Raw genomic sequence first — 19,156 nt, 5'->3', positions numbered from 1 at the left:
AGCAGTTTTCAACATTAAAACAGTTTCAGCAGCGTTTTTACCGAATAGAAAACAAAATTTCACAGCGGCACGTTGTTCACTTAAATTTGCAATCATAAAAAAACGAAGCAGCAGTGAAACAGCATTAGCAAAAACGGTAGCTTTGGTGTGCTGGTGTGTTAGGTATAAATATCATCAAGGGTTTCAACAAAAACAAAGATACATTTCTTTTGTTATTTTATTATGTATAATCAATTTAATACAAATACTAGTATTTTACACATTATAATACATACTTGAAAATCAGACATACAGAGAGTTCTAAGATGTCAAAAAAACAAAATTAAAATGTTAAAATCACAAATGGCACAAATTGGTTTTGTGTATATGTTTTGATAAACTTAGGCAAGAAAAAAAATAGGTTAAAAAGCCCTGAACCTTAGTTTTGAAAACTAAAAATCATATTGCAACTAATTCTAGTATTATTAGGTAGTGTGGATGGCTGCACATCATACCCAAAACAATAGTTTTAAATAAAATATGAAAGTGTATTTTTGAAATATTCGTAGTATTTCGGGTATTTAAATTTGAATCAATCTAGATTTCATTTCAAATTAAGCAAATAATAAATAATGTTAAAAATCAACACCTTGTTTATATACGAATGACAAAACTGCAGCAGCGACAAATTTGTCTATGAGGGTTTTCGTACATGAATTGTGGCAAAATTAAAAATCAATCAATTTTTTAATATATATGCGTTTTCGTAGTGGAATTGTGGCAAAATTAAACACCATAGTGAAACTCACAAATATTTCCCAGATTAGTGGTCGAAGATTTTGGTAAGATGATGAAGTCATCAATTTTTAGTCAATCCAAGAGATAACTGGAGATCTATGGCCGGAAGGGATTGGAAAAATGCATTAGCATTAACCAAGGCAAATATACATTAAAAGTTTCAACAGAGCATACTCTTGGACAATAAGTATTATTTAAGGTTCAAGAATAAAAAAACTACTAATTTTAGACATAAAACAGCATGCTAAATACACATTTAAATCATGCAGGCAAATTCTCCAAGAGAAGATAAAAGTGGCATAGAAACTACGATTTGAAAGAAACTTTGATAATATAGTTTACAGCATATCGCCAAAATATAAGTATGTCAAAAAATCTAGTTGTCACCAATGAATAGTACCACACCTCAACTATACTCGAACCGAAGCAGCTCAAATCCATATTGTCCAAATAATTTAGTTGTAGGTATTTTCAAAATCAAGCTGAGGAAAATTTAAAAAAACTATCTCTGTAAGAAATTTGCAACGAAAGATATAAAATTTTAAGGCTTGATGAAATAGGTACTGCAATTGATGGAGGAACGGAAATAAAAATCATGTGACAAAGGAAAAGGTTACTCTAAGTTGAAGAAGAATTAGGTGAAACGATTATTTCCAATACCAAAATCCAAGGAGTACCAGGTAAATAAAAAAAAAACATAACTGTGGTTCCGATCAATAAACTAAATCGGTATTGCCAAAATTATGAAAATAAATTCAATAATTTTATAGTTCTTCATCGTTTTCTTCGATGTGATTTAGAGACAACCATCTCTTGGTACGAAGGCAGTGATCTTCTTACCATTTTTAATTATTTGGACCCTAACGCATTTACGGATGGCAGATATTGGTTGTTTAGCTTCTATTCCTACTTTTTCGAGAAAAATTCTTTTAGCGTGAGAAGCTCCTCCAAAAGGATTAGCCTTTTTATAATCTTTCTGCCTAACTTTGATCCCTACGATGGTTCACAGTTCTCAATCCACAGGATTTACCCATGTTGACCACTGAGAGAATTTGATCTATAAGGTGCAAATAACGATTTTCCTTCATTTAAAAACTTTGAAAAACGGACTTAAAAGTTATGGTGAACTGTATAAAAAAGGAAATCAACATTTCCAACTTTCTAAATTTTGATATAACTCATTAATATAGTTTAAATAACGGAATTTACAAATTGGCATCAAAAAAATATTTCCGGTCTTAATCCAGCAAATAACTTAGATGAGCCTAGAACTTGGTTTTAAGCTTGATAAAAGACACCTATTCAAATAGCACTAGGAATTCTAGAAGTAAATTGGAAGGACATCGAGAAGGTTTAGAAGTTTACCTCTATAGATTATTGAGAAGATGCTTCATATTCTCTGCAAAGTAAGAAGAATTAGCCGCTCAGCAAAGGAATTGGATATGTATAAGGTAAATCGAATCACTTTGCAAATAAATGCTGATTGCATTTCTTGACAAAGTCGCAATGGGAATTCTAGAACATATGAGAAACAAACTAAATATCGGATAATATAAATTATTCTTCAGGTGAAGGTTGATAAAAAATGACCTGGAAGAATACGAATATATTGTATGGATAACCTGCGTAAATAGTATAAGGCAGTAACCACTGGTCAACTAAATTGAGTCCGTATACAATACAACTGCTTCGATCAATTAACCAAATAGGTATTACCAAGATTGTAAAAACGAACTCAATAATTTTGAAGTTCATCTTTTCATAATTGATCTTTATACGTAAGATATATTTACCATCGTTTAATTATTTTAAGGTTCTAATACTACGAAATTTTTAAAAATCGACTTTCTTGTAATGGTATTTAATTTTTGAAATATAAAAAAAACGCCGATAAACTTTATTTGGAAACTTGGAAACACGGGCGTAAAAGTTATTGAGAATTTTATACAAAAACCAACATTTCCAATATAACTCATCAATATAGTTTAAATAACGTTATAACAAATTAGTATCAAAAAAATATTTCCGGTATTAATCAAACTATCGGTCAACTAAATCGAGTCCGTATGATTATGATGGTCAATAATATCTATGAAGACTCGATGAAGCGAATAAATCATAAAATGTTATATGAAGGTAATAAGATTTTGGGAAAATTAAGTTTTTCAGTGTCCATAGAAAACCTGAATGTATTTGTACATTTTATCTAAATAAATATTTGTTTCCGAGTTTCCGGGTGGATTTAGTTTATAACAAAGTAAATTAATTAATAATAATAATAACTTTATATGTAGTTATCATTTAAGCATTCGATAATCGTTAGGCTAAGTTGAAGGGATTTAAAAATGCTGTACAAAAAGATTAAGGAATAAACCAATTTTTCGATTGTGTAAATAGACCTGAGTTGATAACTACTATTATATACTATTATAAATAATAGTAGAATGAAACCCATTGCAAAAGAAGGAGAATATGATGAAAAAGGAAAGGGTGTGAGTTTCTAATTGTAAAAAACGGTTTATTTCGATTTCTTGCAAAGCTACAATTGCTGTGGAGAAAAAACAAATAGCAATTTGTGAAAAATTAAAAAAATAAAGTTTTTAATTTTTATCTATTACAAACAATATTTTTTTTTTCGAAATTTTGTGAAAAGTTACGTTTTTATGTCCCGTATATACCAATTGATTTGATTTGAAATATTTTTTTATGTTTTTTGTTTTTTAATCATTATGTACAATTTTTAAATATTTTTTAAAATTTTAGACTCTAATTACTTATATTCTTCAATGTAACATGGAATCTCACATTATTGGTGTAATTAGAGTGGAAAAATTTGATAGATAACTAAAAATTGTATGTAATGATATCAAATTTTCGTCTTATTTTTTGCCTTTCCTGAGAAAATTTATCTAGCATTATTTTTTTTACACAATTAGGAATTCGAGATATCAACGAACAAAAATCTCACCAACTTTTTAAAAAAAGCTGATATTTTGATGGGAAAATTTTCGTTCGAAAATTAGGGTGCTTTTTCGATTTTATGTCAAAATAACGTGAAAAAATAAATATTTCAAATCAAATAAATTACAATATATCTAGGACATAAAAGGTAACTTTTCACAAAATTTCGTGGAAAAAAATGTTTTTTGTGAAAGGCAAAAATTATTAATTTTTCACATAAATTTTGAGGTTATGTAAGAAAAGTGTAAATACAAAAGTTGTCGCTATTTTTTTATTCATAGCAGATGTAGTTTTTCTAGAAATCGAGACAAACTGGTTTTTACCCTCAAAAACACACCCCCTTTCCCTTCCCGACCTCAGATCGCCCATAAATTATTTTCCATCCTACCATTATATTTTTTTTGGGTTTCAAAAATTATCGACCCTGGTCTATGATACATATATTGAGAACTAACAAAAAATCTAACAGAAAAAGTAAGACAGTTATTGAACCAACGTTTTCAGAGATATGAATTGGCTAAAGAGGCACAAGTGGTCGACGAGATCTTTAGATTTTTTAATGGTTAGGTGAAATAATAATACGCCATTTCGCCTGCAGATCTTGCAGAGTTGCGGTAGACAATTGTGGCCGAATGCTGACCACTGACACCAGATGTATATGAAAATGTGAGAAGAGCCTTTGAAAATATGTTGTGGTTTTCTTTGGTTTCAGCGGAGGTCATTTTTGGTATTAATTCAAGATGTCACAGACATAATTAATGGTAAATTCATTATATTCGCAGATGACACCACTGGAACCTGGAGTGGTCCAGATATACAAGCTTCACATTCTACCATAGGCAAAGATCTCATTACTATTAAGTCCTGGTCTGAGGCGAACGGTCACTGTTTCAATACTGAGAAAATTTTAGTCTTATCCTATAAAGGACCTTAACCAGCTCTAAAACTCAACAATGACTTGATGCGATCTTTAAATTCGATTAAGTTTCTAGTTCTACATATTGACGGGGCCCTTCAATAGTCTGTGCATGTATAAAACTTCCAAAAAAATTATCCTCCGCTTGTTTTGCGATTAAATCTGTGTCTGAACAGCTCGATTTTCGTGCTACTTTAACAACTTACCACTTGTTCGAATCGCATCTTCGGTATGGTTTACCTTTCTGGGGGTCTTGTGGTTTGCACATCTTCGGATCTATCTTCAAAAAAGAGCTATTTGTTTTATTAAAGGTTTGAGTAGTAGAACGCATAGTGAATTCTATTTCAAGAAACAAAAAATTCTAACTCTCCCTTTTCATTTTAGAATCTGTTTATTTGATTCGCAAACATTTCCACAACTCAATTTAGAGATCCGCTCTATAAGAAGAAAGAATTTGGACATTTACTAAACTTTACCCATTTCTAATGTGGTAGAAAATTCCATCATCTTCAGCACTAAAAAATTATTCAATCAGCTACCTTCGGAATTAAAAATGGCAAATACATTTGATAAGTTGCGAAGATCGACAAAGACATTTCAGCTTGAAAGATCTTATTATTCTGAGAAGAATTCTGCAATTTACCATACCTAGGCTCAAAAGACTGACATAATTCGATTTAGTGCATCTCTCTGTCTCTCATTTAATTTGATGAGGAAGCATGTAGCGATTTCGGGTTTTTGCATTTAATTTCTGTATAGTTGTAGATGTGTCGAAATCAAAGAAATTTTGGGCGTTATTGTGAAAATATTAATTAAATTAATAAAAATTTTTCCAAAAAAAAGTTGCGCTATATGTCCCGCGCTGAGTGTGCGACGACTTTTTTAATTGTTTTTGTTCTTACTAATATTTTACAAAAAAATTGATTGAATCCAACATAAATTGTTTCATAAATTGAAAAATACAAGTTGTGTAGATGATTTCAAATGACTTGTATGTTTTAGGTATGAAAATTTGTCATTTCCTCATCTAAAATTTGACGTGTTGGTCTCTGATTTTTTGAGGGGTTCAAATTCTTGTTTTATCGCCGTATATAATCGCTCAATTGGAGTGTTGTATTTCTTTTGTCAAACAAAAACGCTCAACAACTTAGCCTATATGTTCACATTAAATATTAGCATCAATATTATTATAAAAAGTACTATGTTAACATTGCATTATTATATAATATTGGACGGATTTAGAGTCTTTTAGATACATTACTATTTGAAATTATGAAATAATATGAATGGCATATAAATGTATTTACACAAAATTTGAAAAAAATAATGTTGTAGAATAACTAGTATAAAATTTGTAATTTATAATACTCCATTTTTTACACAAGTTTCCGATTCGACAGAAAGAAATTGAGGAAAATAAATTTTCTTCGGGATTGGTATTTAAAACATTATGATAACCAAAGAGTCTTCACATTTGAGGTGCTCCGACTCATCGGGACATGTCTGTTTGAGGTTTACCCCGATTAAAATTTTGTTTCCATGCAAATATTTGTAATAATTCTTTTGGTAATTCTGATAATGTGAGTCGTTCATCGAAAGGAGTATCGAATGCAGAGCATATCACATTATTACATCAGTAGTAAACTCTACGTTTAGCTTGTGAATATAAGAAGTTTCTTCATGATAAGAGAAGTTTAACTGCTCCAACACGAGTTGAGAATAATAGTTTTAAGACTACGGGTTTTGAACACAGATTCCCGTTCTTCTTATGAAGAAACTACTTATATAAAATTATTCCATCCCACCAAATTTATTCCCTAATATTAATCATTGTGTACAAAGTTGTTGTCGAAAAATATTTTAATACCCTCACATTTGTTTACATTAGAACTACGTATTTGAACAGAAATACCATCAAAATTTGATAATAAAACAAAAAATAATTATTTGGTCTTTCAATGGTATTTACAAACCTCTTATTTAGGTCCTATATTCAATCTTTTAGCCTATTACATGTAATGTATTTTTATAAATAATATCAAACTAAGAACTCGATTATTATATTAGTCTTTCACAATACAGGGTTATTCGAAATGATGGACCCATTTTTAAAAATTCGTATTCATTAAAGTACAAATGCTATGAAATGGCGCCATTTTCTGTCACTGCCAGTTGTGAGTGAGATGGCGACTATGGAGTACAAAGTGTTTTATGTTATAAAGTGAGTCGCAAATTGTAGCAGGCATTTCGTAATTGAAAGAGACTGGCAGTGTGTGTAAAAGAAAAAGCACAGACCGACCGCGTGTATTAGAAGATGATGTCAGACGGATAGAAGACGAAGTTTTCTTCGCAGCCTACCAAGTCTACCAATAAAGCTAGTAGAATACTTGGAATATCCCAACCAACTGTACGGAGAGTTCTGAGACGGCGTTTGCTGTACAAGCCCTACTGTTTAGAACTCGTGCAGGCTCTCAAGCTTAATGACAAAAACAAGCGTCTCGAATGTGCTAGAAATTATGGAGGATGACACATTTGTACAGCGAATCATTTTTAGCGACGAAGCAACTTTCCACCTCGGTGGAAATGTCAACAGACACAATGGGGTTTGCAAAATCTACATACAACATTGCAACACCAAAACTAAACGTGTTCTGTGCCTTATCACGTACAAAGATTTTTGTACCATTTTTATGCGGAAAGAACTGGACTTCATTTTTCAACAGGATGGAGCTCCACTCTATTAACTCCTTGATGTACGAGGCTTTTTTAATGAATCCCGTCCTCAGCGTTGGATTGGGGAAATGAAGTACTGCCTCTACACTCCTGGATACCGAGATCTCCGGATCTCACCACATGTGACTATTTCTTATGAGATTATGTTAAGGAAGCTGTTTTCGTCCACCTTCTACCAACAACTCTGAACGATCTGCGGAACCGTATCACTGCTGCCGTGCACTCAGTAACACCAGATACACTTACTGGTGTGTGGGATGAGTTTGGCGTGCAGCAGTTGGAGGCCACATTGACCACTTTTAATACGTTAAAAAGAAACTTTGAAACTTCCACTTTTCATTGGTATAAAAATTATTCATGTAGCATTTGTAATTTAATAAATACGAATTTTTAAAAATGGGTCCATCATATAGAATAACCCTGTATTTTCAATAGTAGAAACACACCGGGTATCCCAAATTGGGAACCTACATTGGAATGTCGAAAACGGTAACATCGATGAGATTATTTTATGGTCCTGAATTGAAGAATCCGAAGTGTTAGATGAATATGTTGATAATATGACTATGGAAATAATAAAAAGGTTAATACAGAAGTAAATATATCAAAAAGAAAATCTAACCTGATGTGATTCATTGATTTCTGAAAAGTGCTGCTCTGTCAGAATTTCTGTCTCTTACCGTTTTCGAGATCCTTTGAGAAAACCAATACACGAAATGATAAAAAAACTATTAAAAAATATCATAGAATTTTAAAATCAAAATTGTAGTAATCAAACAAATGCATTTAGGATCACTGTATTAACATCTAGATTTTGATTTTGTTCCAAGAATATAGTAATTGTACAGTATCTGTTGGAATTATTTGAAGAACTTATTTGAGCATGATTGAACACGATCATAACATACCAAGAGGTAACATTTAATTCAATTCAAAAATGATCAAAGAAAAGATTGACTCCATTCGGCAAGACTTACTGATTGACATCCTAAAGGATGTTGATATCGATAGTAAAGACAAAAGCTGATGCAGAGCAAACAGTGAAACTGTGAATTAGCGGCTCTCTAACTACGGAATACCTTCTGATTCTCAAGACCATCTAAAAGACATTAACCCTTAAATATCGTTATGGTTCCAATAGACCCAGGATGAATTTTCAAAGTCCAGTATACGCCGCGCCTAACAACACATTCGTTTCCGCTTCTCAGTACCTTCATCCAGTAAGCCGGATCGCATGCCGTGAAACGGACGCGTTTCGCTCTCCACTGCAAAGGTGCGTATTAGCTTTTACGCGGGTCCGTTGGACCCAGATAAGTAACTTTTTTTATTTTTTGTATTTTTTTATTTTTTAATTGTTTTAGTTCATCACGATGGCAAATCGCAAGATTCTATCTGTAAATGAGGAAGACATAAAGTAGATCAATGGAGGAATTAAGAGTTAGACAGAAATTTCGAAAAAATTGATCGAAATTCCTTGCTTGCTTGTGATCCTAGAACACAGTTTGACAACGATTTCTCAGATAATGACGAGGACTTTGTTATAGATAGTCAACATGACACAAGCTCTGAAATATCTAGTGAAGAAAGCTCTGATGAGGTGAGTACACGTCCGAATTCCTCCGAGTATTATTACGGAAAAAATTGGCATAAGTCATCACCTTCACGACCTGATGAGCCATATCGTCCACGTGAAGCATTTCATTTAATATTTGACAAAATTACATAAAAAACTGTTTTGGACAAATAAAAAATTAGAAAGTATAAAGATGAAATACAAATCTCCTGATCGTACTGAAATGAGAGAATGTTCAAAAAAAGAAATTGATTGTTTCTTAGGTCTTTTGATATATTCTGCGTCCTCAAATCCAACCACGAAACCATTGTATCGTTTTTCGGCTTAACACATCTTCTCTGCGATTTTACATACTTTTGAAATGTCTTCGCTTTGATAATCCTGGAGACAGAGAAGAACACAAAACAAAAAAATGGACCCAGGACGCATTACTACAGAAATAAAAACTTTGCACAATAAGAATTCTCAAACAAATAACTCAATTGGATTTCATGCAACAATCGATGAGATGTTAGTAGGCTTCCGCAGACGTTGCAGCGTCAAGATGTATATTCCCAGCAAACCAAATGAATACGTTTGAAAATGAAGTGTCTTGCATTATGTTCTAAATACTTACTTGTACTATGGAAAAATACTTTGACACAGGAAGAGAAAAAACTGACGATACCAGTTCAAGCATGTCTACGACTTTGCCAGCCAATTTTGAACACCAATCGTAATATAACGACTGATAATTGGTACAACTCTATGGAACTTGTCTATATTATGCTAACTAAAGGCACCACGGTTGTAGGAACGATAAAGAAAAACAAAAAAGAAATACCCAAAGAATTTCTGCCTTACAAAGATCGTCCAATTAGATCTTCATGATTCGGATTTACAAAAGATGCAACAATTGTCAGTTACGTACCAAAAAAAATAAGAGTGTGATACTGGTGTCTTCAATACATCATGATAATAATATTGATGAGTCCTCAAACAAACCTGAAATTATACTGCTCTATAATACCACAAAAAGCGGTGTCGATTCTGTTGACTAAATGTGCGCATTATACTCAAGCTGCCGCAGAACACGTCGTTGCCGGATCTGTATAGACTATTGGATATGAGTGCTTTGAAGGCTTACTTACTTCAACAGAGTCATGAAAGAAAACCTAAAATGACACGTATGATGATCTTGAAAGGCCTTGCTCAGTCTTTATGTGAACCTTATATGAAATTGCGATGCTACAATCAAAGACTGTCCACACAACTGCGAATGAGCATTGCAGAAGCTCTAAAAATTGAGTTTACACAAGCGGGACCTTTGGAGAGACCATAAAATTAGATAGAAAGAAAAGAAAGCGATGCTCATTCTGTTTGACTGGGAAAAGAGCTAAGACCGTGCACTTATGCACTAAGTACACGCAGCCCATATGCATGACTTGCGCAAATATCGTCTGTACTTCATGCAAGTAATTGAGTAGGTGTCAGATTTTCCAAAAAAATATTTTTTTGTTTGTTTTATGAAAAAGGATACTTTATTTAATAACGAGAAAAATAGACAAAATGTGAAACGTATTTTTTTTGTTTTTATTTAGATTTTTGTAAGCCAACTTATTCTGATGGTAAGAAAAAACGACAGATTTTGTAAGTGCCATTAAAGTGAGAAATTGAAGTTCCTATTGTTGATTTTGATAAAATATGTATCATTTGATTTTGTGGCCATTTTAAAATACATGGGTCAATTGGGCCCACGACCATAGAAACGTAAGAATTTTTCACCACTATAGTTAATGGTTAAGGTAAAAAGAACTCTCATAAATAATATTAGGTATGCCGACGATACTGCGATATAAGCCGCAAACGTAGAAGATTTATAAGAGCTAGTCAATTCTATCAACGAAATTGGAACCAAATACGGACTCACAATACACGCGCATAAAACCAAACTAATGGTCATAAGCAGACAACAACACGGCGAAGCTCAATTACTTGTCAATGGAAATAACATAGAGTCAATAAATTTAAATACCTTGGATGTATGTTAAATGAATGAAATGGGATTGCGACGAGGAAGTTAAAACTCGGATGGCAATTGCAAAAACAGCTTTTACAAAGTTTAATAACTTCCTAATCCGCCGAGAATCCTTTTGTATAGAAGCAATGGAAATGTGGCTGTTACGCAAACTTCTGCGGATCTCATGGACCGAGCACATGACGAATGAAAAAGTACTGACGAAAGCGGGCGTGGAACGAGAATTGATCGCGGTAATTAAACAACGAAAAGTATCATATTTGGGATACATCCTGCGAGGGCCAAGATATTCTACTCTCAAGCTCATACTGACGGGAAAGATCGACGAAAGGAGAGGACCAAAGAGTAAACAACATTCCTGGCTACGGAATATAAGAGACTACTGTGGCATTCAGAGTGCAGAAAAGGGGTATCTTCAGATAATAGATTAGAAGTTTTGTACAAGAGAATACCTACACACTGCAAAGTGTATGATACTTGAAGAAGAATGCTTGATAATGACCTAGAGAATATCTGCGTCAAAGGTAAGGAAAAATCTTTCAAAAGTGATGTTTCGACAAGATTAAGAAAAATCATTATGTATAATTTTAAATCTACGTCTAATAAAGTCCACAGACGCCCAATAAGCGGACTCACTCTAACCCGCAGGTTTCCATATTACTGTCTTACTTGCAATCGCACAGACACGTTTTTTGCTTTGACAGACTGTTAGTGATGGAATTTTCATAGCGTTATGTCAACAATTAGGAGAGATGTGTAACTTCTGTGGCAAAAATTCCATGAAGACAAAATACTGTCGAAAGTAATTTCCTAAATTTCCCAGAAGCGGCTTTTCATTTTCAGTAGATATAGAGGATTTACTGTATAAAGTTTCGTGACTTTTGAAGTGACCACCTAAAATTGGTCACCGGCTCTTCTTCTACAACGTTATTGTTAATTTCACGCAGACTGTCTAAGGAAACTGATAGCGAGATTAATTGTTCCACCATAACTTTGTGGTGTACTCTAAGTCGGTTGAGATTTTATTTAAAATTTAAAGGCAAGTTGTAATAGTCACAGCAGTTGCAAAAACGCAGTAAAATATCTCGAAAAATAAATACAACTAGATTGGAAAACAGAATGATAATCTACCTAAATGAGACTTGGTACGACACCCATGATACACCCAGTCAAGGATGGTTCAAAAGAATTTTACATGAAAGCTCTATCTAATGAAGATAAAATAATAACTATTCTACATGGAAGGTTAGAGCAAGGATGGATACCATAATGTCTGTTTTAAGCAGCCAAATATATTTCGGATCTCACCCTGGATCACCACGCGATACAACCACGGTAGTTTTCGAAGATGGAAAAAGTGAAATAAAGGAATTTTTATGCGAACGCGACACAAATTTCCACAAAAGTTATAAATGGTCAACAATTCTTAGAAGCAGGGAAACGTTATAATTGCAAATTGCAAAGAAAGCAGTCACGATCCAGTTGATATGGCATGAATTAAAGTCTAATATATGTGTCGACAATAATATTCCTACTTTGAACAGTAGTATGGTAATCGATTTGATAAAGACGGAAGTAAAAAATGTAATCGCTGAAAACTGGAGAAACGATATTCAAGAGGTGACGAAAAAAAGGTGATTAATGAAATAATGATTAACTGAAAATTGCACAAATAATTGAAAAAAAATTCTGATGCAACTTTTTTCGTTTTTTTGCTATGGTGGTGGTAATATCTTATTACACCATCAGAAAGCAGAGATTTCAACGAATAAAAATCTTACCGACTTTTTAAAAAAGCTTATATTTTGACTGAATATTTCCACCAAATTTCATGAAAAAACGATAAAATTAGAAAACCAAAAAGTTAGTTTGATCTAAAATCAAATAGATTAACTCTTTAGTGGGATTTATTCAAATTATTTACATATTATTACTTAGATAAACATTGGTCCAAGTTAGGAAAGTAGATTTCCTTTTTTATATGAAAAATTCCTGTTTTTAATACTCAGTTCCTGTTTTAAATTTGGAAGATACTTTCTAGGCGAAATAGATGCTCTAAGTTTTTTATGTCATCAAAAGATTACTGAAGTTTAGAGAAGAATATCAAGTAATAAATTTTTAGACCCCTAGAAAAAATTTATCAATTTAAACAAGTTTTTATAAGTTGTCATTATTTTACTGTACTATTACTTTTACCTATGACTCGACTCATTTTAAAGAAATTGTTATTTTGTGAAGGTTTATTTCAAAAGAAATTAAAAAAGCTACTATTCAAGCCTATATATATATATACATAGTCCATTGAAAAGTTACAATTAAGGAACCGATTAATGCATTTTTTATAGGAGGTTGCAATTTTATTTTTGGGACATGTGTGGGAGGTCAATAGAAGCATAACCTCAAGTTTGTGGGTTTACTACCCTTGTCCCCCGGCCGCCATCTTGGAAAAAATGATGATATCACTTTTTTCGTAATATCTCGAAAACTATGCGTCTTACAAAAAATTCGTGAAGACATAATTTGTTGCAAATTGTTATGCGTACAAATATGTTCATATAATTGTTTGCCCTAAATTTAAAATTAAAGAAGTTATAAGCAAAAAAGTGTAAAAATACTAATAAAAACTTTTTTTTATACATTTTTCGAAAAAATTACCTCAAACCAATCTTGCAGATGATCTTTTGAGAAAAATTTTTTCTCTGTAATTTTTTTCAATATCATTCATTTAAAACGCTGTCACAGCGCTCCAAAGTTGACCTGGTTCGTCAATGCTCATGAGAATCCGGTCAAAACGAAATGTCAAAACATATTTTTGATTTTTTTTATTGTAAATTTTTGTTAAATTCGTACAGCTTCATTTATTCAATTGCTAATTGTTTTCCCCGCCACCTATGAGGTAGTCTGTAGGCGTGTTTTTTTAACGTTGTATACCCAGTAGGCCTACACGGACATCTCGCCTATAAGATAATCCTCGACATCATAACATTTTCAACAACTTATTAGCTAGCTACTCTAATCTACTTTACTTCGATGGTCCAGGCTGTGACTAAAAATTCATTTAATTTATCATCGCTGCCTGCAACTAGGAACATATCAAAATCCTGAAGATTGTGGATGGAAAAGCATGCAAACATTTAGATGCCAATACAAGCTTCCAAGACTCCAGCACCCCCCGATCTCATGAAATTGATTTTCTGCAGATGCGAAAAAAACTGTGGAAGCATGTGTGGCTGCAGAAAAGCAGGCCTGAAATGCTCTACAGTATGCCTCCATTGTTTTTGCAAAACATGCAGTAACGTCATGGAAATGTCAAAGTTAATGGGAGAGAATGAATTCGAAGATGAACTTCCAGCTATGTGTCCAATTTTAACTACTTTAATTCCTCAAAATTTTACATTTTACGTTTATTTAGATTCTTAGCCACAGCCCGGACCATCGAAGAAAAGTAAATTAGAGTAGCTAGCTAATAAGTGATTAATGATGATGATGATGATATTATAATGTCGAGGATTACCTTATAAGCAAGATGTTCATGGAGTAGGCCTGCTGGAGATACCACGTTAAAAAACGCGCCTACAGACTCTATCTCATAGATGGCGGGGAAAAGAGTTAGCAATGAATAATTGAAGTTGTACGAATTTAATAAAAAAGAACATATTTACAATAAAAAAAATGAAAAATAAGTTGAAAATTTCGTTTTAACGGATTCTCAAGAGCATTGACGAGCCCGGCCAACTTAGGAGCGCTGTAACACCGTTTTAAATGAATGAAATTAAAAAAAAATTATAGAGAAAAAGTTTTCTCAAAAGATTATCTACAAGATTGGTCCGAGGTATTTTTTTTTGTAAAATGTATGAAAAAAGTTATAGAACAAAAAAGAAACTTTTTATAAAAATTTTCTCACTTTTTTGCTTATAACTTCTATAATTTTAAATTTAGGGCAAAAAGTTATATAAACATATTTGTAGGCAAAAAAATTTGCAACGAATATTTGTAAGATGCATAGATTCCGAGATATCGAGAAAAAGGTGTCGGCCGGAGGACAAGGGTGGCGACCCCACAAACTTTAGGTTAAGCTTCTATTGATCCCCCATACAAATGTCACGTGACATTTCAATGGACTAATAGCTGATGTTAATTTATTATTACAATTTCATACATTGTTGGTTCAGTTGTCGAGAATTTATTACTATATGTCTAACATCTACATTGATTTTTGGTGTATAATGAAAAATACTCGCAAAATACTGCAAAATTTCAACATCACAATCACATCGATATATTAGTTTTGAATTTACCTTAGTTAATGTAGAAACATGTATCTTTGAATATCAAATATTTAACAACAAAAAATTTTTTGGCATATGGCAAAATCAATGTTTGATGTTGAAGGTACTCCAACAGAATTTTGGTATAACAGTAAAAAAATTATCTTCTGTTATGTTAATTTCGAGAATAAGCGATTATACCCTTGGCGACGTGGTTTAAGCGCATCGCTTTTTCGGTGGTAAAGTTGTTCCATTATCAATTGCGAGGAACAATCAATATTTCATAAATACGCACGGCACTCATACCAAATTTATAAATGAAAAATAATGTTTACTCCCCGTATAAAATTCGGTAAACATCTAACAAACCGTCAGTCCACGTGGACTCATCATCTTCACTGTTTACCAATAAAAACATCGAATCGTAAACATAAATGCTTTTCTGTTGGCCGGAATTGTCGGAAGTATGTACACGATTTCTTCGAAATCTTCCTGCCAGAGAGTATGTTTGCAGTTTCAGTATAATAAAAAAAATATTTTTCACCCACAATGATGTTATCAAATATTCATAAGGTAAATGGAAGAAACTATTTTATTTTATAATTTTAATTATGAATTGTACGTTTCTGCTCGCCTGCTTACTGTCAAAATTACTATTGACGATTTGTCAATTTATATTCTATCATTAGTAAAAAGCTAATCGCGGCAATAACTTTTTTAAAAATTGATAAAAGATATTTTCATATTATTCCAAAATGTTTCTACACCTTATAATAAAAAAATATTATTACAATAGATTTGTTTACCAAGAAATATATCTGGATACGGTATTAAAATACAATAAAATTCTGCATTGAAACTAATATGTAATAAATATATTTATAGACAACCCTGTAGTTTAAATATTGAGTAATACAATATCAAATCAAATTTTCTTGTTAATAGACTTCATTCAAGTCACATAAATGTATCCCATCAGTAAAAAATAATTAAGTACGAAGCTGATCCATTTACAATCATTGATCGTATTTGTATATACAGCATGTCCTAAAGAAGAGTAATACGAACAACTTGTTTATGTTAGTTAAAAAAAATTGGTCTAACTTTAATAACAGTAAGTTGTGACTTTAGATCCAAACTAAAAAAGCAATGTAATTGATATGTTTTGATGGGTGATGTATACGTAAAAGGAATAAATAGAAATTTCTATTTAATATTTTTCTAAATGAAAAATAGTACTTCAAATGACAATATAGGAAAATTGAATATTCAAACAATTGTTCCTAGGTTCGAAACCTTGTAAATGTTAAACTTTCAATCCCTATTCTAAACAGGTGTAAGGAGTATGAAGTGAATGAAACCCTCCGACGTCTAGCATTGCCAATTTTAATGATGTAAACAACAATTTTTTGTCATCGTCAAAACCTTGAGTAGGCTGCCAGCTCTGTGGGCGTTGGGTCACAAGTTATATTTTATGCATTCCTTCTATTCAACGAACTAAAAAAAGGAAACGATACCGCCGAGGGATAACAGCCATAATAAACTCAACTCCTTATAAAAATGAGATGGAAAATTTGAAAATGCCGGGGAAAACATCCAATCCTAGTGATCTTCACCTCAAAAAGAATGCTAAAAAAAACAAAAGGCCAACAAACTCTCAGCCAGAAAAACAAAAAAACAATGATGAAGATGTGATTTGATTATATTGTAATGATGTAAACAACAATTTTTTGTAATCGTCAAAACCTTGAGTAGGCTGCCAGCTCTGTGGGCGTTGGGTCACAAGTTATATTTTGTGCATTCCTTCTATTCAACGAACTAAAAAAAGGAAACGATACCGCCGAGGGATAACAGCCATAATAAGCTCAACTCCTTATAAAAATGAGATGGAAATTTTGAAAATGCCGGGGAAAACATCCAATCCTAGTGATCTTCACCTCAAAAAGAATGCTAAAAACAAACAAAAGTCCAACAAACGCTCAGCCAGAAAAACAAAAAAACAATGATGAAGATGTGATTTGATTATATTGTAATGATGTAAACAACAATTTTTTGTAATCGTCAGAACATTGGGTAGGCTGCCAGCTCTGTAAGCGTTGGGCCACAACGTTTGTGCTGGCATGGACGATGAAAATCTGGAGGAAATACACATTTGTTTGTTTCGTAGAAAAGACTAGTTCCGCATATTGTTCTCCTTGTCATTATTTTCATTTGTTCAGTTTGTATAAAAAATATCATCTTGCATTAATACGATCCTCATCAGTATTAAGTATATCATAACTTATCTCCACAAAGCACGATATGGTGGATGATTATGCTATATTAAAATTTTGTTAAGTTTTTAAATTATACAATAAAACATATAAAAAATAATGTTTACAGTAAGAAATTTGTATGGTAAACATTTTGCAATGATAGGAGTTGATTTTAAAGGATTGAGCCGTGAACATGAGGAAAAAAGATGATACAGAGTTTGAAGAAACTACGGTCAAAACCATGTGGAAGCTAATAAGTAGGCTGAGACAGAATTACTACACTATTTCAACAAATCCTTGTTTACTTGCTATAGATCTTCATTAACTTCCTTTAAACTGATTTTTGTATATTTAGGACACACTGGTTATACTTCAAAGAATTGTAAAAGAATCAATTAAGTCAGCAAAAAGAACGGAGTGCTTACGTCGCACGTTATTAACAAACGAACAAGGTTTCTACAAACGCGACGACAATCGAGTCACGAATATTTACAATTACGACGTTCGCAATTCTTCTTGGATTTGTAAATAAATATCATCTGTCATATGAAATTACGTCACACACTCTCACAAACTCGAATTTTTGAACTTTGAGAACACGTTTTTTAACGGTTTTTTGTGTCAGTCCAGACAATTTTGCATCATCGTATTTATTTCTTTGAAATAAGTTCCTATAACGGGTAATGTTTGTTTTTTTACAACGAATTCGCGGATCTGTAACAAAAATTCGTGACACTTTTGAGATTTTTCGTACCTTTCCTCTCGCGTTATATCGACGCCGAAACTTCCAACGGGCGCGCTGATGTTGCTTCGAATTGTATCTCCAAAATGTCGAAGGATGAATTTGAGCGTGTTGCACCCAACCGTCAGGTACCTAGAACCAAACAAATATTCTTAAGTTATTTAAATATAAGTTTTTTTATAAAACCAAAATCCAAATTTTTACGTAGAAAACAACCATGTCAAATTTTCGCACCTATCTGTTTATTCGCAATTCATTTATTTGTGACTTTTATGTCATTTAAAAATTTTTTTTGGCACAAATAAAAATTTTAATAAGGCTACCATAATTATATTTTTGTAAATAAATTATCGTAAATTATCGATTAGGGTAACTCAGGGTAATATGACCAGTCGTTTAAGAAGGCCAGTTAAAAAAATTCCAGCTTATACCAACAAATGATTCAGCAGGGCGCGCTTGACGTTTGTATAAGAGATCGCAACTTTTCCGTTGACAATCATCAGATCCTTTTCGATTAAAGATTGTTTCACTCGATCCAATTGTTCAAACAAAAATCTGCATTAATAGCTTGAATGGGTTTCAGCACTTCAAAATGAACAATCCGCGTATGTCTATCAAACACACAGCAATTTTTTGGAATGTAAGCCCAACATAGCAGTACTTCGTGGTGGTTTATTTGGAGAAAGTCACCTCGTTTTGTATTTTAGATTATTACATAGAATCCATTTTTCCTCTCCAGTGATTAAGCTAACTTCTGCATGGTACTATTGAGAAAATACGTTGCCTTTGATGAATTAGTTGTCTTTGTTCTCTTCGGATAGATTTTAGGAGTCTGTCATCAAAATGTTTGCTTAAATCAAAGACTCCATAGGTCAATAGCAGACCTGATATTCCGCTGTTGAAACAATGTAGAG

The 19,156-nt window shown here is 32.5% G+C and overlaps 1 protein-coding gene across 5 annotated transcripts in view; it reads right to left on the bottom strand.

Annotated features, from left to right (window-relative positions):
* LOC130894647 (katanin p80 WD40 repeat-containing subunit B1) overlaps positions 1–19,156 on the bottom strand; it is a 168,822-nt gene that overhangs the window by 102,454 nt on the left and 47,212 nt on the right. For 3 of the 5 annotated variants that reach the window (XM_057801587.1, XM_057801588.1, XM_057801586.1), the window contains exon 12: positions 18,255–18,374. In XM_057801587.1, coding sequence (XP_057657570.1) covers positions 18,255–18,374 — 120 coding nt within the window. Of the gene's footprint in view, positions 1–203; positions 18,375–19,156 lie in introns of those variants that run through there. The other 2 variants (XR_009059358.1, XM_057801585.1) reach the window with 2 other exon arrangements.

The sequence above is a fragment of the Diorhabda carinulata genome, chromosome 5 (assembly GCF_026250575.1).
Source record: "Diorhabda carinulata isolate Delta chromosome 5, icDioCari1.1, whole genome shotgun sequence".
In the NCBI taxonomy this organism is placed as follows: Eukaryota; Metazoa; Arthropoda; class Insecta; order Coleoptera; family Chrysomelidae; genus Diorhabda; species Diorhabda carinulata.
Note: the sequence above shows the minus strand (reverse complement) of the source record. Positions and strands in the feature narration are given on the sequence as shown.